Source organism: Myotis myotis, unplaced genomic scaffold, assembly GCF_014108235.1.
Source record: "Myotis myotis isolate mMyoMyo1 unplaced genomic scaffold, mMyoMyo1.p scaffold_m19_p_8, whole genome shotgun sequence".
Taxonomy (NCBI): Eukaryota; Metazoa; Chordata; class Mammalia; order Chiroptera; family Vespertilionidae; genus Myotis; species Myotis myotis.
In genome coordinates this window covers 8,055,736-8,078,205 of record NW_023416390.1, presented here as the reverse complement: position 1 = coordinate 8,078,205, position 22,470 = coordinate 8,055,736, and the positions used below count along the sequence as shown (strand labels likewise).

Genomic DNA, 22,470 nt, shown 5'->3' with positions numbered 1-22,470 from the left:
TTAACTAAACTTAAAAAATATACTCTAATTCCAATAGTTTTCCTCTAAGTCCATTTCCTGTTCAAGAAACCACACAGCATTTTTTATTATTTCTCCTTAGTTTTCTGTAGTCGGCGACTGCTCCTTAGACTTTCCTGTTTTTTGTGTTTTTTTTTGGCCTTGCCATTTTCGCAGAATGCTTTTTTGTTGGCCATCTCTCACTGTGGGTTTGTCATGATTCGATTGAGGTTACGCATTTTGGGCTAGACTACCGCAGATTTTATGTGTGTCCTTCGTGGTGCATCACATCACAGGATTCATGGTGTCCACATGTCATCGCTGGTGATGTTGACCTTGATCACCTTGGTCAAGGTGATTTCTTCTTTGTCCTTTAATCCTAATAGTCAACCATTATCTGCTATTTCTGGCAAATAAGGTAACAAATCATGGAATGTACCATATTAATTTCCCAGAAGCTCCAAGAGGGTAACCACTTGCCTGAAAGTCACTCAGTTACTTAACGTTGGAGCAGGAACTTAGCAGTTAGGTCTCTGGGATCCAAGTTGAATGCTCTCTGTGCTTCTCAGCTGTGCTCAAACACTTAGCCTTAGTTTTACCATACTAAAAAAGCTCAACTGACTATAGGAATATTTAGCCAACATTTGGTCAAAACTTACAACCAGATTAAAAGCTCATGGTGCCTCTCACGGAACTGGCCAGGGCTGAGAATCAGATGAACGTCTGTATCAGTATTTCCAAAATGGAACTCATTCTCCTGGAATGCACCACATACCACACAGGGAACAACAACAAAAAACCTACTTGAGATTTTTAACAGAAAAAGGAGATTTGTTTATTAATAATTCATGAGTTCCCATTGAACATGCACGGCAGAAACAGTGCTATTCAATAGAGAATACTGTCATCTGTCACTGTTTTATTTGACATTTACACTTTTTTTTTTTTTTTGCCTGATACTGCAAAACTTTCTTGGATGGCATGCAAAATTTATATAGATGAAAAAAATCCCAAAGTGGGGACTCTGTCTCTCCTGAGATGGGTTCACTCACAGTTACATACATGTGTGTTCAGGCAAGAGCGTGGTACTTTCTCACACATTCATTAGCCACCAAACAAGCGCATGAGACATCACACTGAGAAAACAAAGATAAGCTTCCTGAATGGCCTGGTGGAAGGATAGTGTGAATAAAAAGATGGAGGGTGAGATGGGAAGTGAGGTGGGAGAATAGATTTCTGGAAGGTGAGCATAAAATAGGGAGAGTGAGGAGAAAGCAAATCATGGCTGCCGTGAAGCAAACGGACAAGGACACATTGCCACTTCAGATGCAAAATAAATAACTTATAAATGACACCACGGGAGCTCCGTGAGTGGGGAATCCCGGCATTCAGTAGAACCAGTGACAGCGAGAGCTCCTTGCCGTTTTGTGCTGCTGTAAGGCTCCTGACAATCTTTCTGCTCCGTAGGTTAGTTATTATTTATAAAAATCGCAGAACCAGCTGATACATTCATAAGCTAATTATTGAAGCAGCTGGGTACACATGGTGCAATATGTCCAAGGCTGTGAAGTATCACAGATTTCTCGGGGCCTGCTGCGGAGGGGGCGCGCTGCGGAAGGCTCCAGCCCTTAATCTGATCAGCCAAGCAAACACTTGGTGGGGAAACTAGATTAATAACCCTCTAAATACCATGAATGTGCTTCATCTTCAAAACCGGGTTCCCTTAAACACGCGATTAGCTCAGCTCCACCAGGGATGGGGGCGGGGGGAGTGCTCTGGTGCCCCGGGAACAGGGTCCTGTTGGCTCCCTCCCTGTGCCAGAAATTAATTTGGTTTGCTTATGTCTGCACACATGATCACACTTGTGTCTAATCCGCTCCCTAATAGCTTCAAGGTCGGGACCTCGCATGTCAGTGGGCAAATTGAGCACCACACTCCTTAAAGACTGATGGCAGACAGCAGGGCCCGCGACGAGGCCGTAGTTGGTTCTAAGTGATTGTAATGAGCGCCGATTACAACAGCGCCTATAAATCAAACTCGGCGGTGACTGTGGTGCGAGACATTCCGAGTGTCCTAAGTGGAGGTACCACTCAGCTGTCACCTGTCCCCTTTCAAGCGCTGGCTTCCCACAATGCAGTTCACGCCTCTGGCGGAACGGCAGGTGCCGTCCCCCTGAAGGTCTGGGCATCTCAGAACTTCATCCTTTAACAGATGTAGGTTTTTGTTTCTATTTTCTGTTAAATGATCGGTCTCCAGGCTGTGGCTTCCCCTGGGAGAGGTTAAGCATACCTGTTTGAAAGATCTGAAAGAGTTCAGTTGGAGACGCATTCAGATCTGTGAAACGACAGGGAAATAGCTTATTTTTTCCACAGATGGTTTCGTTTCCATTTCAAGAATCCTTTCCTTTGTACCAAGAAACCCTTGAGGAAACACGTTGGGACTGGGAGATTTAAAAAAAAAAAATATCATGGATTTTCTGATAAACGTTTTGTCTCCGATGTTCCTAGATGTTGCACCTTGAAAATCAACTAGTACCTACCTATCTCTCTGTTGAGTTGAAAAAAGAAAAATCTATGAAAATGCTTGGGAAAACATTTCCAAAGAAATGATTAGATGCCTTGTTTTCATTCTTCCTAGCCCTCTAACTCTCCCCAGCTTCCAGTTTATTGCAAGAAAAGATCAGGTCTGCGCAAATGTGGCCTCTCACTTGTAAAAACAAGGCAGTGTTGTGTTACAGATTAGTTTATAAATCCCCGGTGGCTTCACAGTTCAGTGCCTACAGCTGCTGCAGATGGGCCTGGGTTTTTGTCTCCTCGCGGTGCCACAGCCAGCAGTTGAAGGAGAAAATGGAATGATCAGGTTATTAACATGGAGGCCGCGAGGAAGAGGCTGCACAATGCGAACAGCTGGTGTTGCTGTCTTGGCCGATGCAGCGGAGATAATCAAATCTTGCCTTTTTTGGGGGGGGTGGGGGCAGTAAAGGCAGAAGACACAGTGGAGTGTCAGACGAACAACGGCTCATGATGTGATCTGGAGGCTTTAGGATGCGTGTCGGGAACGCCCATTGGCTTACAAGTTGTGATATAGAGATTTGTGGAGGTGTGGGGTTGATTTTTCACGAAGTCATTTGTGTTTACTTATGCACCTTGCTGGAAAAATTCTGATTCTTTTACAAGAGGCGCGATGTGGGACAGTTCTTGCTTTTAAAATTAGCGACGTAGCTCGGAAATGATGAGTTAGAAAGCGACTGGGGAAAATATTTTGACACGAGTCAGCGAGCGATGTTGACAGCATCCTCTGTATTATTTTCATATACTCCATCATTATTTGCATTGCATTTTCTTCCTCGTGCCATTGTGAGAACATTCGGATACCAGAGATGGGAGGCACACATTTGCAGGTGTGACCTGGCCCACTGCCTACCTTCCTGCAGGTGTGGCTGTGGAGGGAAGGTGATGGGGACAGGGCCTGGAGCCGCAGGCATTCAGAGATGGAGCACATATACACTTCTTTTTTCTTTCTAGCTAAGGTGCTTGCTTCTGTTAGGTGGAATTATTGATGATTGTAAGGCTGTTTTCTCCCTAGGGAATTCAGTGCTCTTCACACTTAGACATTGTTTTTCTTTAGAATTTTCCATCTTGTAATACATATTTGTTCATCTTCACTCTTTTCATAGGGTGGGATACCATCCAATTGGCTAATTTTAGGAAGGGAGAGGGTGAGAGAGATAGAGACATCAATGATGAGAGAGAATCATTGATGGGCTGCCTCCTGCACACCCCCTATTGGGGATTGAGCCCACCATCTGGGCATGTGCCCTTGACTGGAATCCAACCGGGGACCCTTCAGTCCGCAGGCAATTGGCTAATTTTAAAAATTGTAGTAGACCAACACAAATTGCTTTTTTCTGAGGATTGGCTAATTAATCTTGCTTGAGCATCTTTTACAAAGGAACTGAGAATTAACTGAGAATGTCTGTGATAGGAAAGGTGCTAAGTGATGAACACGAGTGAAGATTCTCAGGCATTGATTGGTGTGACCCGCCCAGTTGGTGACTAGTTGGGTGTAGAGGTGCCGGCTGCCCCTTTTCCTCCCCAGGTTGGTGGGAGCAGTGTGGGCAGGAGAGTGTGATCACGGGGGAGGCGCTGCCTGCAGCCAGCAGCCTCTGTTCTGTGCTCCTCAGGTGACCTCTAGTGACCTTCTCTCCCCAGGGCTGGCTGTGCGAGCTGCTCCGCTGGAAGGAGAACCCCAGCCCAGAGAACCGCACGCTCTGGGAGAACCTGTGCACCATCCGCCGCTTCCTGAACCTCCCCCAGCACGAGCGGGACGTGATCTACGAGGAGGAGTCACGGCACCACCACAGCGAGCGCATGCAGCACGTGGTCCAGCTGCCGCCCGAGCCAGTGCAGGTCAGCGCCCCCTTCCAGCGCCCTCCTTCCACTCTGAGCAGCGCTGGCGGTGCTGGCGGCTGTGGGGGTCTCGGGCTGTGTCCCTAGGACAAGGACCCCCTTCTCTCAGGGGGAACAGTGTCCGCACACATGCACACACCTGCTCACACAGAGAAACGTGACTGAGCATCAGCGCTAGAGGCAGCCCCTGTCTGTCCTAAGGGCGTGTTACCTGTGGGATCGGGAAGCAGAGGCTCGTGCGGAATTACATCTCCCCGTCAGAAAACATAACTCACAGTTCTCATCAGTCCATTTTCTAAAGAGGAAACACTGAAGTGGCCGTGAATTGAGTCAAAATTCCTCCAGGAGCGTGTGATGAGGCTGAGGGAAAGAAATATCCCCATGAGCTAGGAAATACCCGGACTCAACCGAAGCCTGGGAAGGAATTATTGAGAGAGTCTTGGAATTTTAAGATGCATTTTTGCCACCTTTGGTTTCCTCTGTTTTAGAAATCTACCTTCACTTGGGCTGCATGCTTTGTTGCTTCGCTTTTGCTACCATTGAACTATTTCTAAGAGTAATTGAGTTTACTGACTCTTGCTGAACTCTAAAATCAGTTAGCTTCTGGGAGAAACCTTAACTAGGGGTTCCAAGGTTACACCCCTCGGAGTTTTGCCCACAGATTATTTTGGTAGGTGATGAGATTTGTCCTGCTGCCCATACCACCAACCCAGCTGCCACCAAAGAGGACCCTCCACAGTCTCCCTCTGAGTCTCCCTTTGTGTAGCAAGAAGAGGAAGGTTGAGGCAGGAGTGCACGTCGCTGGGTATGTGTGTGTAGAGAATGAAAGAGATGAGGAGAGAGAGAAAATGGTTTCTTGATCAAGACTCACAGGAGAGGTGGTGCAGGATGGAGTGAGATGCTCTACCCTGACGCTTCCTATCTTCTTTCCCCTTGGTCCACCGTTACATGCCCGAGGGAGAAGTCAGAAGTGACTTCTGGCTTACATCACTTTTCATCCAAATATTGACATCTCAGTCAATGCTTTCCTGTTCTCATTGGTCAATTTCCAAAGTCACAGGTTAAACTCAATGACTTCATAGAGCTAGAAGCGCCTAGAGGCCGTCTCATACCATCCACAGCACACTCAGTCAGTGGGTGATACGGGCGGGCTAATAAGTGGCTGAGTCCTCACTCCTGGCTCTGGGGTGGTGCTTGGGCGTCATTCCTCAGAGGTGAACCCCTGGGCTTGCCCTTCAGGATCCACCCTACCCTCTTTCCTCCCCTTGACCTTTCCTGGCTGGGGCCTCATTCACACACCAGAGCACCTCCCTATTAAATCAACACACTGACTCACATAGAGCAGGGTTTTCCTATTTTGAGATTTAGTAGAAATTAAAATTTTGTTTTGTTTAGGAAAATAAATTTATACAAAAATATTAAGGGAACCTGCATTCAGGTTCATCTTAGTTCAGTCCAGCAGTGAAAAGCTGTTTTATTCTAGACACTGGCAGCATCCCATTTTAAACCCCATTTTTATGTTAAGGTTGGAAATTTAGAGAAGTTTGAGATAAAAAGACTAAAAACCTCGTCTCCATTATAATTAAGAACTTTGCCTTATTTGAATGGTGGCTCCTGTACATTTCAGTCTCCATTTTTTGTCCAGAAGTTTTCATTTCTATGAGGTCCTAATGTTTATGGAGCTAAAGGATATTCAGTGTGATATTTTTTTCTTTTAACTAACCAGTTTGAGAAAAGTAAATATTAGAATTGGACAGCCAATTGATTTATGAGTTTTATTATCTTTTATGATAGTATGTCAAAACTGGAGTGTGCTAACAATACTTAATGGCTAAGAATCTGTCTGTAATTTTTTATATTCAGTTTTAAACACTTTGTGGCTATTAACATTAACTTCTGGTATCACTGAGAGCATTTTTTATTGTATTAGAGGTTACTCTCATCACTCAGATCTTAGCTAAAGAGTTTACAAATTGGGTAATTTTCTCTACATTGACTTAACCTTAGCCATTGACTTTGAACCCATAACTACTCTGAAACTCTTCAAATATATCACCTTTTCTTTTACATTGTGCCTGTCTCTGAGTTGCACCGATTTGAATGCTGCATCTTTTTTATCAGCAAAATACAAAGTTTTGCATCAAGTATTCATTAGAGTCTTGATATGAAAAATAACTGGAACTCCTGAGCCTGGAGAATGCGCTTGGCACAGCCTCTCTGACTTGGGAGGGACTGGATTCAGAAAGACCCCAAACTGCTAAACAATGTCTGTAATTGTCCAGAAGGGAAGCCATTGAACTCAGGACTGGAATTCACTTGTATCCTTATACCAAGTAAAAGTTTAAGGAGCTAGGATTGCTTACATATTTTGGGAATTTTAAAATTCATGTGTAGCATAATATTGGTTGGACGATGTTACATATTGTCTCATTAGGCAGAAAAGGCACCATTATTAAATTGTTAGCTCCGGTGAAATCAGTGATGATTAGAGCCTCTGGTATATGTAGCGGATTGAAATGCAGGAAGTCTGCCTCACAGTGGTCACAGGAGGATGCCACTGACACTTTAAGCAGTCAGGGCACACCTTCCCAGTGTTTCTTCAGTAGTGAGGTATGAAGCAGGGACGTCCTGCATAATTCCCCACCTCACTGCTTTGTAGGCGCGTCCCCTCCCCTCGCCCGTCAGCACCCTCTGCGACGCTGGGAAGCACCTTGGGTCAGGGCCTCTCTCCTCTGGGACGAGGGGACATTTTTCCTGCTGTTGGTTTGCAAATAGCTTACAGATCGATAGGCTATGTTGCCTACAGCTGTGTTTCCTTTTTAAAGTCCACAAAGGGTTTTAAAATTTAAAACCCGCATTTAAAAACCAGGAGATTTCACGTCAAATCCAGATTTCACATAAAAGCCACGAAATCAGGAGATCCACCTCTGGGCTGCTTGGCTAGAGCTGGTCCTTCTCCGCAGGGCACGCACGCACCTCGCCGCTGCATGGCCCTCGCCACCCACACGTGTCCATGCGTGATCATGACTTCTTCCGTAGTCAGTTTTGCAGTTTATTTTTATAATCCTAACACTTGACAGAATCCTTTGAAAGCTTCCCAAGAAATTCCCGTTGGTGGGATCTCCCCTCAAAGATGAGGCTAGGCCATGGTTGGGGTCTAGCTGGGCTTGGTCACCGAGAGGTGCTGTGGGCCCCAGAGACTGGGGGGTGGCCTGGGAGAGGGAGGTGGCTCTGCCCCAGGAATGCCGACCTCTGGGGTGGTGAGTAGCCTTGAGGTCAAATGGGACTGTCTGGCTTCTCCCGTTTGCTTTCTGGTGTTCTGGGTCCCCCCGGAAACCCCCATTGAAGGCCCCGCCGAGGAGAAGGGGACTTTCCCGCCTCTGGGCTCACATTGCAAGGTAGATGCCTCTATACTGGGGGCCCTGGGTCGGGGCAGTGTTGCCCCAGGGGGTGAAAATGGGTTTGTGGGGAGCACGAAGAGTCTTCCATTTACAATGGCTCGTGGCCTCCAAAGGGAGCTGTTCAGTAGACCTCTGGTATTAAAATGTCACGAAGCAGGAGAGATGATTAGGGAAACATCCCTCAGTAGGCGCCTTCTGGGATGAGAGGAAAGTGGGGGGCGAGTGCTACTAACATGCAGAATGCTCTGGCCCATGCAGCTGTGGCTCAAAGGAGGCCAGCACAGTGAGACGGCGTGGAAGGCAGGTTACGGCATTCCGTGGCAAAGATGAAACAAGTTCTCTTTTTCAGCCGAAAGTTGGAGGCACAATTGCTTCTTGTGGCTGTAGTGATTTTCTCCCTACTGGTTATTATGACCTGAGGCCCTGTAGTGAATGGAGGATCAGAAACCAGTCAGGTCAGAGTGTCCGTGATTATCAACTGCATTTTTTTTACATTTAAAAAAACACCTCTTTATTGTTGAAAGTATTACATATGTTCCCTCCCCCCCCCACTTACCCCCCTTCTAGCCTGCCCCTGCCCCCCACGCCCAGCCTTCACCCCCTATTGTCTGTGTCCATGGGCTATGCATATATTCATACAAGGTCTTTGGTTGATCTCTTCCCACCCCCCCTCCCCGCCTTCCCGCGGAGATTGGACAGTCTGTGTATTTTTCAATTGGAAAAACTGGAGCAGAGACGTGAGCCTCGCCCGAAGGCCCAGTCGCCCGCTGAATGAAAAGGCAGGCGCTGGCATCCTGATTCCTCTGACCACACTCTCCGCGCACCGGAGAGGCAGGGACGGTGCTCACGGAGGACTAGGTCACTGCGTGGGCCTGGCTGGGGAGCCGTGGCCGAACGGCTCGTGTGTGTGAAGTGCGTGCTTTATGGCTTTATTATATTTCCACCACAGTGTTTCCATGGCTTATTTTGTAAGCTCAGGAATTCTGGGCTTGCTGCTGTGTGGTTTCCTGACAAGTCCTTGTTTTAAAATTCCATGCCGTACACCGGGGAGGAATGCGATTCCTGGTGGGGACAGCCCCGGCGTGTGCCCTGCTCGGCCCGTGGCAGCCCCTGGGGGGATTCGCAGCATTTCCTAACCCCCAGGCCCTGCCACTGCTGTCAACCAGGGTCCTCAGCCAGGGTGACTTGGACCCCCATGGATATTGACAGAGTCTGAAGACATTTTGGGGTTATCATCACTTGGAGATGCTACTGGTGCCTACTGGGTGGAGGCCAGGAATGAGGCCAAATATCCCTCAATACACAGGGCAGCCTCCCTACCCCCAAACCGAGACTTCTCTGTCCACCAGTGCCAGGTGCTGGGGCCAGACCCTGGGAGGGACACACTGTTACTTGCCAACACGGTAAGAGAAAAAGCATAGTGACCGCTGCGGCCTCTTCCTAGCTTTTCCCGTACAAACCCCAGAACTAAAAATAGTGGTGGTGACGACGATGGGTCTTCAGTCCCACAGCAGCTCGCCTTTTGGGGAACCAGGCTTCCAAAGTGTGAGACTTCTACGTCTTATTTTCCTCAAACCTTGTGAAAAACCAAGGGGGAGGGGGAGAAACTGACGCTTAGAGAAGCAAAGTAACTTGCTCAAAGGGAGACCTCCCTCCACATCAGTCTGCCTCCGTGTCTGACTTCTGTCTGGGTGCTGGGCAGAATGTCTGCGTGCAGCACCGGCAGCCAGGAGCACTTGCTTGCTGTCAGCTGCCTGTGTTATGCAAAGCTGTTGAGGTATGTAAGTCAGTTTTATATTTTTACTGATTTCAGAGAGGAAGGGAGAAGGAGAGAGAAAAACACCAGTGATGAGAGAGAATCATTGATCGGCTGCCTCCTGCACACCCTACACTGGGGACCGAGCCCGCAACCCGGGCATGTGCCCTGACCGGGAATCCAACTGTGACCTCCTGGTTCATAGGTCGACACTCAACCACTGACCCAAACCGGCCGGGCCTTGGTCAGTTTTTAGTCATTCTTTCAGATCTAGTTTTGTGAGCTTCCTTTTTCACAGGATACTTAATGCGGTGAAACCTATAGCCTCGGTGTGATGTCAGAGAACAGAGGTGACATTTTTTATTTTGCATCACACATTTTTGAGATGGCTTTAGAATATGACTCCCGTTGCTAATATTTAAGGGTACTTTACATCTCTCTTTGAGCCCTGAGAGTTCATTCATGCCTCTGTACTCCAGCTGTAGCTATATCTTGATTAGTGAATTTGCTTCCTTTTAGAAGGATTTCTAAGAAAAGAAATGTGTAAGCTAATTAATAGTCAGTTATGGATGTTTGCAAATTCTCTAACCAGGTTACTAGAATTTCCCCCACCTTGGATTCATCCCAAGCTCCTCCTTGCAAAGCCTTCTGTCTGAATGGGGCAAGGCTGAGTCCTGGGGAGAGATGCAAAAGGACACTTGTCATTTCTAATGATATATTCCAGCAATTAGGGACAAGTAGGTCCTCACCTGGGAAAACTTGGGGAGCCCCTGACCTTCAAGGAGGAGCCACACTAGCTTCTTTCACATTACTATTATGTTAACCACATGCATTTATTCTTCACTTCTATGTTATGATTTAGCTTTTCGACATGTCCAAACTTACATTTGTGACTTGGGAGTATAGAACAGATTTGGAGTTCATTCGCAGCCAATTTGTTTTTTTCTAGGAAATGGATGCTTCCGTCTTGGGTTGACCTTCTTCCAAAGTGTGGTGGATGTGTTCTCTCAGTAATGATGCCAGAAAGTTGAAGAACCTCTTTAGAGTCGGTAGCCAATAGATTAGACATTAGCGAAAGTTAAAGTTTTTTAAAGGTGCTCTTTTACCAGATATTCTGACAAAGACTGTTCAGCTTAAGGCTCTTCAGCTTAATTATTGGAGATAAAGTCAAAGAAATTGAGGGTGATAGACCTTCATGAAAATCCGGGTGTGGGACTGTGAACAGGGTTAGGGTTCAATTACACAGCCGTAGGCCATGGGTTCACCCTCTTGTTTGCTGTCTTAGACATAACATGCCTCCAACTCATGACAGCTTCTTTCTACTCCAGCTTTTCTTCTCACTGCCATCGGATTTCCCGTTTACTCTGAACCCTTGTCTACCTTGTACCTTCTGCTTATACTCATAGTTTCTCTGAATTATAATACTGCCTCCTCAAAACCTTGGGCTACCCATGACCTTTGCTCTACCTCATAACTTACCTCTGTGTCTTTGTCAAGTCCAGCGTCTGTTGCCCAAACTATATTTACTACTTTAAATTCTTATACTCAGAGGGAAATTGACTGGTCCACCTTAACCCACAAAGGGAAACTTTCTTGACCTTTAATTTCCAACCAGTCAGGTGAATGCTTCCTTTGAAAAGCACTGCCTTTTAAAGGTGGAATTCTGTTGGGAAGAATGTTGGAACAATATCATGAGAAGCAGAAAGCTAAGTGGCTGTAGACCACCTGTAGGTAACATGTTAATGGGCGGCCCTTGGGCCGGAAATTAGGGCCATATCGTTGAACATGGCTTCTAGGACCCTGCACTTACCATGGTGGATGATTGTGGGTATGAATGAGAAGTCTAATATAAAATTCTCATATTAAGGGAGATTTATATGATTTTTCTATGTAAAGTGCTGTGGACATGCGAGCAGAAGGAAACCAATGCCCAGGGCGATTTTAAGTTTCACGTGTATCTAAAGTTTTATGCCTTTTTATTTTATTGCATTTTTAGAGAAAAACATTTATTGTGTACTTCCACGTGTTCAGGCATTGTGCTGTAGGTACTGTGAGGAAGTAAGCTTAGAATTTTATAGTAATGTTCTGGGTCTGCTTGTTTATTTCTTCAAAGTGGGGGTCAACATTTTACTAGGCTTATCATGTCGGTAATTGGAATTAGCTCTCTGCTTCTCATTCTTGGTGGATTTGTTCCAGTGTTTTTGCCAAGCTGAGCTCTCCCGCCTGCACTTTCACAACATACCACCCTCCAAACTAAACATCAGGGCTGGCTGGGAGCAGGAGATGGAATGTCAGTCAGCCAGGCTCCCCTTCCCCCCATCTGTCCTGCCCTGTGGGGACACAAAGAACCTTGCTCTTCCATTATTGCTGTGTTGCTTTAAAAAATAGTCTGACTTTGATATTTTGCATTTCTGAGGTGCAGCATGATCCCTTTCTCTCACACTGTGGGTTACTGATATATTCGTTGGCTTTTAGAACCAATGAATGGAAGGTGTTTTAGCCAATGCTGCTCTCCAGGCAAAGGCGAGACTCAGGATTGGCTGTGTCATTGACATCGTTCAAATACTCCTCAGTGGTACAGGTTCCTTCACTGCCCAGGGCTCAGGAATCACTAAAATCATCCAAAGAAATTATCAGTCTTATGTCTGGTTTAAAAAATTTTGGGACAGCAGGGTACTCTTCAGACACATTTTTTTGTCTTTTTTCCTCCTGACATCAAATGAAGCCACAGATAAACTTTAGCACGTTGGCCTTTTCTGGATGTTCTGATAGGAAAATAATATCAAACATGTACACATAATACTTTCGAACATAAAGCTTTGTTGTCCTCCTTTCTTCCTTCCCTCCTTCTTTCCCTCCTTCCTCCCCCTTCCCTTCCTTCTTTTGTCCTTTCTTCCTTCTCTACCTCACTCCTGCCCTTTTTTTCTTTCTTTTCAATAATCTGAAACACTTAAAAAAAAAACCCAAAACCTGAATAAACAGAGGGTAATGGCTAATAAATTTTGTGAGGGGCAAACTGATTAAATTCGAGCACTAGGGAGCAAGTTGGGAAAGAGAGAGGCAGAATGAATAGAGAAATTAAGATACGCATTTGAACGCGTCCTTTCTTCCCCCCACTCACAGAAACAACAAAATAAGCTTGAACTTAAATTAAGGCAATTGTGGGGCCCTGTCACATTTCATCTGTGAGAACCAAAATACACCCCTTTGAGTACATGTATAGATGTCTAGCAAAGTCTGGCTTTTGGCAACGATGATTAATATTGATGGAAAAACTGTTTTCAGGCCTCAAGTTACAGACGTGATTGAGAAGACTGGCCATTTTTATTCTCACATCTCTACTTATTTATTTAACAAATATTTGTTGAGCTCCTTCAGTGTGCCACCTATTATTCTGGGCACCATGTGTGTAGCAGTGAATAAAACAGGTAGAATTTCACACATATTTTGAGCAGTTTTCCCCTTTACTCACTTAGAATTATATTTTAAAACAAGCTTCTATTTTCCCTCTTACTACCTTGCCTTAATCTAGAATTCCACTGTGAGTTAGTGGAATCCATAGGTTCTATTTCTTTCTCCGATTCTGACTTTGTGTGGAATCTCTTTGCTTCAGCTTTCTAGCTGTTTCCAGAAGGTACTGGGTAATATTTTTAAAACACACTGAGCCTCTCAGAGATGATATTATCTAAAAAAAAAAAAAAAAAGAAAGAAAGAAAGAAAGTATGGCTATTTGAAGCAAACAGACATTCTGAGGCGATACTAAAGAATCCCAGGGGATTCACATAGTTCTACAAAAAATTGCATATGCAGATTAGTGATTGAGTGGCACTTGAAACGTTGGTTTTGATGGGAAACAGTAAGTATGTCTGTTTCACCCCTAATTGCTCCCTGGCCACACAGACAAACGCTGCTTTCCAAATCCTGTTCATGTTCATTCTCTCCACCCAGGTGACTTCTTTAAGTAGCTACCTTATGACTTGGCCCTGGGTTTATGGGTTAATTTATTGTTAGTACTTGACCAAACCCTTGAACCAAACTACCTGGCTCCTGGAGCGGGTGCCGGTAAAGCCGTGTGTGGCCTGTGGAGGGTCAGGTGTGTGAACTGGTCCGTCTCCAAGGGAGCAGTCGTGGCAGAAACACACACACTGTCCTGGGACCATGGGAGCCTGCTTCACGTTTCCTCCTCACATTTCCTCCCGGAGCGCTTCGCTGTCATCGGTGGTTGTGGATTTGGGAGGTATTCATTGTCTCTGTGGAAGGAACAGCTGCCCGTCCGCACAGAAGGGTTTCCCCACGTGGATGAAGTTCTCATCACTGGACTGTTGAGAGCAGGGGTGCTAACTTCACAGACTTTAGTTCGGGCTTGGTCACCCAAGTCCGTAAACCTGGGAGAAGGCTGCAGCTGAAACACGGCTTGAGGCTAGCTCTGGACTCTCAGTCCTCGTTGCTTTTCTGAGATTTATGGGGCTGCGTGCTGGGAATGATGCAACTGACAGAACTGGCCCACAAATCCCTATGAGTACAGCCATTTTTATAAAATTTTGAAGTGCCAGATTTAAAAAAAAATTAATATTATTATTGATTTCACAGAGGAAGGGAGAGGGAAAGAGAGAGAGAAACATCAATGATGAGAGAGAATCATCAATAGGTTGCCTCCTGCAGGCCCTACTCCAGGATTGAACCTGTAACCCTGGCCTGTGCCCTGACTGGGAATCAAGCCTTGATCTCCTGGTTCATAGGTTGACGCTCAACCACTGAGCCACACCGGCCAGGCAAAAATATCTTAATAGAAAGTACGATATCCAAATGAAGATTAGATCTCTTTGCCCTCCCCTCCTCCTTCCTTTTTAACACAAGTGATTAAATGATCAAAGTGCTGATCCAAGTAGATAGGCACCGTAGCCGGCCAGAAGCCCGAAGAGGAGTCTGGGTAATGAGGAGTGAGTGCTGGGCCTTCAGAAGACCTGGGTTTGGGTCGGCACTGGAGTGGGAGCTCTGTGGTCTTGCTGAGGCCACTTCCACTTTCTGGAAATAGTGACAGTAACCCCAGCTCTCCAGGGCTGAGGCTCACACAAGAAGGTGGTTGCACAGAAGGCGCTGAGAAAGGGTAGCAGGATCCTGGTGAGATGTGAGGGCGCCTCGCCTCCAGCGGCTGTATGTTGTGCAGCTGTTTGGAGTCAGATTTGAAAAATTCAGAGCTGTCTGGTTTCATCTGATCTTTCTACATTTCCAAGCTCTTTTAAAAGGCCTTATATGTTATTTAAAAGTGAAAACTTTTCTTCTGAGCTCTGAATAAAATCCCTGTTAGGCATAATAAAATGCATTGGATATGACAAAAGTGGGTTGGTACTTTTAAAAAAAATGATTTTAGCTTGAAAAAGCGAAAAGACCACGTAGCTTCTGGATCATCCCTAGAGCTTCTGCTGACCCTCTCAACACATTCCAATCCACAGGGTTGTCCAAACGTCACTCACTCATGCCAGTATTTGAATCGCATTGGTCCAGCATTAGACAAGCACCCACCCACCAGCAGCTCTGCACTGGCCTCCGATGGGCGCAGACGGGGAAGGAAAGCCTCTGGCTGGTGTTGCTGCCAGAGGAGTGAATACAGACTTTTGCACAGTAGGCTTGGTCGTGTAGGTTGAGCAAAGATGCAGAATCCACTGCGATCCTAGGACACTCACACAGTCCTCCGTACTGAAATAACGGGGTGGTTATCATGCACGTGACTCAATTTCTGGCATCACCACCTGGAATTCTACCCCCTTTCCTATCATCAGTGCAAGTCAGGAGGAGTGCAGGCATGCATGAATAGTGTCATTATAGAAGGAGTATAGAAGCAGCTCTAACCCACCAACAACAAAAGAAAAAAGCCAAACATTTGCAAGTTTTGCGATTGATGGTAACCTATCATTTGAAGTGCAGTTCACAGTAAATGTATAAGTCATGGCTCCGTGAGTGGGCGCCGTAGGATTACGAGCCTGGTGATAAATATAGCCATTTGATTTTAATTTTGAAAAAATTGTGATGCCCTACAGAATGGCAGACACTGACATAAATGTGTGTTTTAAATGCAGATCTTTCCGATTATAATTATTTAAAACACATTCAATATAGATGACTAGGATTTTCTTAAATATGAGTGTAGTATGACATTGCTCCTGAGAGGTTAAATGCATTTTGGAAAAAGAAATTGACAGCAAAAGAATAACTAATGAACACCTCATATGGGCTCAGAGAGATCCAGTGGATTGTCTTATGACTGAGAGTTATGACAATTGCAGGAGAAAGGCAGGCACTGAGTTTTAAACGCTCGTAGCCCAACCTACCTACGGTGGCTTCTTCAGCTGTTTCTGTTTAGTGTGGAAATCTAATGTAGCTGAAAACTGCCACTGACTTTTATTAAGCTCAAGTCTGGAACTTCCCCTGGTAATGATAGAAAAGCACACTTTCGATTAAAGGAAGACTGCCAAAGTCCTATTACTCGGTTTAACCCTAGAAATGGGGGATGAAGCAAAGTAGATAGGTTTGACAGTTCCAAGGTCACAAGTTCAATTTCTTCACAGGTTGTTTTCTAGATCTAATTCAAAGCAAATCATATAACCCTTCACCTTTGATATAGACTCTTCTGGAATTATATATCACATCAGGGTCGTCCTCATCACTGTGGGGCTGGGGAAATGACAGGTAAATCAGGCCAAGCTAAGGGCTCCCAGGGAGCAAGGCTGGAAGCAGAGGAGGAACGGGTCTCCCTCTGCACAGCAGATTATGTGTGAGCTGGAGTCGGTTTACACAGGCTCCTGGCACCCCTGGTTGCAGGTCAGGAATCTGGGGAGGCGGTGCTACACCGTCAGTAGAATTCAGCTGGCCACGCTGGGATTATTCTCAGGACAGAAACTGGCAAATGATCGAATTGGGGCTTTTTTTCTCCAGAGAGCCAGTTGTTAGACATTTCCAGCACAACACTGAATAGACTCCATTTAACTTTTTTTGAAGGTCTGTGCATATCCATTTATTTATTTTTTATAAAGAAAATATGCTGAAAACTACTGAATGAGAGAAAGGTCAGGTGTTCCCAGAACTGAATGGCCAAATGGTATTACAGCTCACATGATCACCTGGGTATCAAAATGGTTTATTTAGACAGTTGTTTCTCCTCTTCCCCCTGCCATGCTTTCCCTTCCTTTACATTTATTTCTTCATGTTCAAGGAAGCCTGTCTCTGTGTGTCTTTCCATATGTGATGTACACGTCTGACTTGAGTGTCTGGTTAGATTCATTTTGCAGAATCAGAACCATGTAGCATCATGAGTCCCTAGTCTGTGATTTCCTAGCGCCAAACACCCAAGAGATTCGAGGACTCTAGGTAGAAAATGGGAAACAAGTTATTTTAGCAGAACTTTTAAAAATATGGTAAACTGAACCCAGACAGTGCACTTCAGAAGGGAAAGTCAATTATTTTTTAAGAAGTACTCTAAGCTTAGGGAGCTAATATCCATGATGTGACCTCTTAAAGATAAATATATGTAGACATGGGAAGGTCTTCCTGTTTCTCTTGTGATCTAAGTGAACAGAATGTGCTAACATGAGCCTATACTGTAGACGTGCACTATCCACATGCCAGTACTTTTCAAGTATCATTTTTCTCATTTCAGTTTTATGACCATTCACGTCAAAGAGTGTGGTAACAGAAGAGTGGGAAGGAATAATGGTGGACCAGTGCCAAATATTTGTATGTCGGTATAATTTAGGGGTAGACGTTTGAGAGAAATCCTTATTTGAGTTTACGCTTCACGTGAAACAAAAGCCTCCCAAAGAGATAGAGCTAGAGTGGTTAAACAGTCTGTGCTGGGAGTTAATATAGTCACTGCCTTGGTAATGAAAGGAGAGGAGCAAATTGACAGATTCTTTGGCTTGTAAAACATAATCTGGATCAGATGCACCGGTATGTTCTAGCAACTGACGATTCTTTGATCCATCTTCATAGTAGAGCTACTGACGTACCAGGGGAGATGTTTCCTTAACGTGCTATTTGCAAGAAACCAACCACTTACCCTTGAGCCCCTCGGTCAGGTCAGATAGCTGGACTTCCATGATCTCTACATATGTGCATGCATGGAGCTGAGTTATAGAGGACCCCTATGAACATGCAATGTCATCTGTGTCCTGTGTTGCCATCTGTGCCCTGTGTCCTATGTGCATGGAATCAGTTCCTATTTTATGTCATATTCATCTGCATTTGCAGCGTTTCAAAGACTGGTCTGAAACATCTTAGCACAGATGGGGAGTTGCTTGTAAATCCCAGAACTACAAAGACACAGATCAGACATCTGATACTAATAAATAGCTGGGAGGGGGGGGTATTAAAAATGAGATTATTTATTTAGGACGTTGAAAGTCTCCATTGGCGATCACTACCCTGCTCTCGAAAGGAAATAGGTGCCCGGCTTTGTGTGTTGCGCTTTTCCTCCATCCTCACATTTCCCTCCTTCCCCTTCCTCATGTTTTGAATTAAAATCTAAAGACAGACCAAAGAAGTGTATCTATGTTTATATATAACTGCGAGAAGGATGTGGTAAATCATGGCGTGGTTTGTGATCGCACAGACATGGTGGAGGCAGGGACGTGAGACCCCGGCTCGCGGTGGCTTCACTTGAAATCCCTCGCCCTTGCAGCATATCGTGGATAATAGCATATCATGGATAATTACATTTTTACAAACGGTAGAGAAAATCATTTTGACACACACGTAGGATTTTCCAGCCAGACCAGCTTTTCAATCCTTTACAGCTTTCATGCATTAAGGCTCATATTTTCTTTGTTTATTTTTTTAAAATATGAGCGTTAATAATAGGCTTGTTCTGTGGTCTCCCTCTGACTAGAAGGTACTGAAGAAGACCTCTCTTCTTTTCCCGTTTGCCCCGAGTCAAACACCCCGTGCCTTTTCCTTTGTCGAAGTTTGCGCTGCTCGTGTTTTCCATTAAGAAAGTTATGGCAGCCAAATTTTCATGGAGATTTTTAGGAGCTTTGGTCATTTTTCAGCTTATTGCTATGTGTAATAGAATGAATTATGTCTAGTGGCAAATCACTGGGAAAGAAAAACACCAGGAGAAAAAGTCTTAGAAGAAATACTGTCATCGATTGTTTTGCCACTGCTATGCAGCAAAGTGCATGCCGACTGGCTGACCCTGGGCAGGGTCCTCCCCAGTAGCCACTCAGGGCACGGAAAAATTGGGGGCCAATACTCTCTCTCTCCTTAACCCTTTCGGATCAGACGCGGAGTTTCATTTTGAAAATGAAATTAATTCCCCTGAGGCCTTTGAGGCTTTAATAATACACAATAAATAAAATCATATCTAATAACTCAACGCTTTTATTTGGCACCACCATCATCTTCTAGATGTACTGCAACTGCGGAAACATAAATACTCGCAGGCTTTGAAAGCCCCGTTCCTCTTTGCTAAATAAACTTGGCCCGCTCGAAATTCCTCTGTGTGCAGTCATTAATACAATCCGCTTTGACAGCATTTAATTAAAGTGCTTTTCTCTATTAAATTCATTAAAAGCCCCCCCTCCACCCTGCCCCAACGTATAACTGCTTTCCAGATGCTGATTGGCAGGGACCTATGAGCCTCCCTTTAAATAACTTCTCATTTCTCTTCGTAAAGTGTTTATTACATTCAATTTAGAAACTGTTAAATATGGCTTAGAAAGAAAGCCCGATTCCATGACAAAGTCCCCATCCCTTCCGCAGTTTCTTAAGAAAACAAATGTTAGTTTAACTCCCCTGAATACGCATTTATTATCTGCATATTTTTGTCCTATTTTGTCAACACTCCTAGGCATTTAATCTGGGAGCTCATAAAGAGATGTTTTCCATATTGGGGAATTTGCATGAGCCAAGCAGGTACTTGGCTTGAAGAACTTTGCCTGCGGATTTGGGGAGAGTGAGTGTAACAGTCCAGTATTAATAGATTATTGACAGTTTAATGTCTTGGCACCTCCTTAGCCCATGAAATATAATAAGCAGGAAGCTGTGTGATATAAAAGCAGTCAATAGCATTTTTAATCAAAACCTTTCAGTTAATTGAGAGTTGACCTTAGAGATTTCCTTTAGGCAATGCCACCTTTGGCAACCCGTGGTCGGCAAACTGCGGCTCGCGAGCCACATGCGGTTCTTTGGCCCCTTGAGTGTGGCTCTTCCTAAGCCTTAGGAGTACCCTAATTAAGTTAATAACAATGTACCTACCTGTATAAGTTTAAAAAATTTGGCTCTCAAAAGAAATTTCAATCATTGTACTGTTGATATTTGGCTCTGTTGACTAATGAGTTTGCCGTCCACTGGTGTAGACCATCCAGGCCCCGTGGATGTGTAGAGTTTATTCGGAGATGACTATTTAATACCCACCGCTCCAGCGTCTGTGGTAAATTTTGCCTTATCTGTGTCTACCCAGTGAATTGTCTTTTTGGCAGTGCCTCTTCACAAATATTCCCTTCACCAGCTCCACTTTGAAAAATATCTCATTAAATCTGTTCTCTTTTCAGAAATAGAAAGTTGGGAATCTTGAGGGAACACATGACGGAGTGTTTTAATGCGATAATTGAGTTTTGATAGAATTCTTTGCTCAGTCTGGAATTATTATTCCAACAGAGACCCTGACCAAGCTGACTATCCTGTCAGCGAGGGGAATGATAAAACACCTTAGAAGCCCCGCACCATGGAGCAAAAACGTTCTCTGGGACCAAAATGCTTTTTGGTCTCCGCCAGTATGAAGGAGATGGCTTCTATTTAGCATCTAGATTTTCCATACTTCCACGGTTTATTTGGTTTTAGTGGAATACTTCTAAAAACACGTTTTGATAAGATCTAACTGTGTTGCAAAGGCGGCAGGAAGCGCCGACGGCAGGTTCTGGCCCCGACTTGGAACCGTTCGCCTCACTCACTTTGGATTGTGTGGTGTAGGAACTACAGAGGTTGATTCAAAGTGGGGGCAAACATACGTGCTTTGAAGTCACTCCGTTACTTTTCTTCCTCCACACACGGGCGCACGCCATTCATTCGACTCCAAGAATAACCATTTGGCATTTCGGATGTGTTTTGGAGAAAACCTGAGTGCTTCCCAAGGCGTGTAGATAGGCAGCCTTCTGCGTGCAGCTGAGAAGTGCTGTGTCTCAGGCTCTTACTGTGATCCACGCGACCCACGTTTAAGCAAATACGTCTGGCTCTTGTACCTTTTTAAAAGGTCTCCTTTCTCTGTCTTCTGTAGATTCTCTCATTGTTCTTTGTTGCCTTGCTGTCTTGCCTCCAGCGGTTTCCTCATCATAGTAGCTGTCTGCTGAGGGCCTTGTGAGTTCTGCCGGAGGTAGAAATAGCCCTGCAGACCGGGGAGAGGGAGTGAGGCAAACCGATAAACATGTCAGCTTTTAGCCCTGAGGACAGTCACACCCTGCACGTATGTCTCTGAGTGCCGGTGATTTTCAGTGAGATAATTTTGGGGGATAGAACTGCGTGAATCACTGTGTGATGTTACTAGCCTATTCAAAGCGTATGTCTGCATTTCATAACTGTCACAAACGACCGTCACTCAGCTCTTTTTGGTGATGAGTGTATTTTTCAATGAGCGGCCATCTACCTTGTCTCTGCTTTCCTCCCCTTGGAGCTGAAGACATGCTCTAAATTTTAGGAAGACTTTGGTCTGCATGGCACTTCTGTCGCCAGTGCAGACGATTCTGGACCTTGGAGGACAAGTGTTGAGTTTCAGTCACTCAGACACAGAGCCTGACCTGTGCGCAGTGCCAAGCGTGTGGAGGTGGATGTCACACAGCATCCACTCCCCAGGAGCTCACAGATTTGTGGCGAGACAGGTGCAGGACAGATGACTACAACCCCCAGCTTGGAAGTGGGACAGAGGAGGAAAAGCCCAAAGCAGGGGCACATGTACCCGAGAGCCAGCGGGAGGAGGCCCGCCCAGGGCGCTTACAGAATCCTCATAGAGGAGCTGTCCAGGTGCAGGGGCGGCAGAGGCCCGAGGTGGAGGGGCACCGCAGCATAGGGTCGCGGCCGAAGCTGTGGGGTCCAAGGGCAGCCCGAGAGGCAGGGGTGGAGGAGCAAGGCCGGGGCCGGGGCCGGGGGCCGGGGCCCAGGTCAGGAGCCTTCTCGGAAGCCCCAAGGCCTTGCCTATCTTAGGGCCGTGGAAGGCCTTTGGGAAGATGCTCTCTGTTGGCCCTGGCAGGAGGCCAGTTGGGAGGAAGTCATAGTCATTGAGGCCATCAATGGTCAAAGCCTGAGCAACAGCAATGGAGTAAGTGCGCAGAGGGAGACACTACCCAGACGTGTTTAAGATTTAGGGTTGGTCAGCAGCCAGGGATTGACTACATGTGGGGATTCGGGTGAGGGGCACCTCGGGGGCGGCGTCTGGAGCACCAGCCAGCGTTCCTGATGACCTCCCGGCCCCTGGCATCTGTAAGTAGCTTTGTTTTGTGCAGCATTTTCAGCTCTTCCATTAAATCCACCCAGAAGCACATTCCCATCTGAAAGTATAATGCCTGGCAGTTCTGGTCCCTGAGGACGGCCACACAGGTGGGCAGCAGGGGGCTTGCAGCCGTGAGCTGGAGAAGCAGAATGTATTCTCGTATTATTATTGATTAACGGTGGCATTCTCTTCCATACGGACAACTGTGAGCCTTCTGTTGGCCCACCCTGTGTGCTCAGGAAGCTGAGGCTCAGAGACGCCAGGGGACTTGCTCTGTGCGTCTGAGCCGATAAGGATGCCGCTGGGCTGGCCGCGCCCGCGGGCACATGGCTCACCTGCAGGTGCAGACCCCGGGCTTCCTGTGGGGAAAGGAATCACCAGGGAACGAGGAGCTGAGCATTGCCCTTCCCAGTAGCCATCTTGGTGCACTGGGAG

General features: G+C 45.8%; 1 protein-coding gene across 1 annotated transcript in view; it reads left to right on the top strand.

Moving 5' to 3' along the window:
* The window catches only part of SATB2 (SATB homeobox 2), a 172,502-nt gene that overhangs the window by 137,618 nt on the left and 12,414 nt on the right, over positions 1–22,470 (top strand). The window contains exon 10 of the mRNA XM_036320855.1: positions 4,209–4,406. Coding sequence (XP_036176748.1) covers positions 4,209–4,406 — 198 coding nt within the window. The remainder of the gene's footprint in view (positions 1–4,208; positions 4,407–22,470) is intronic.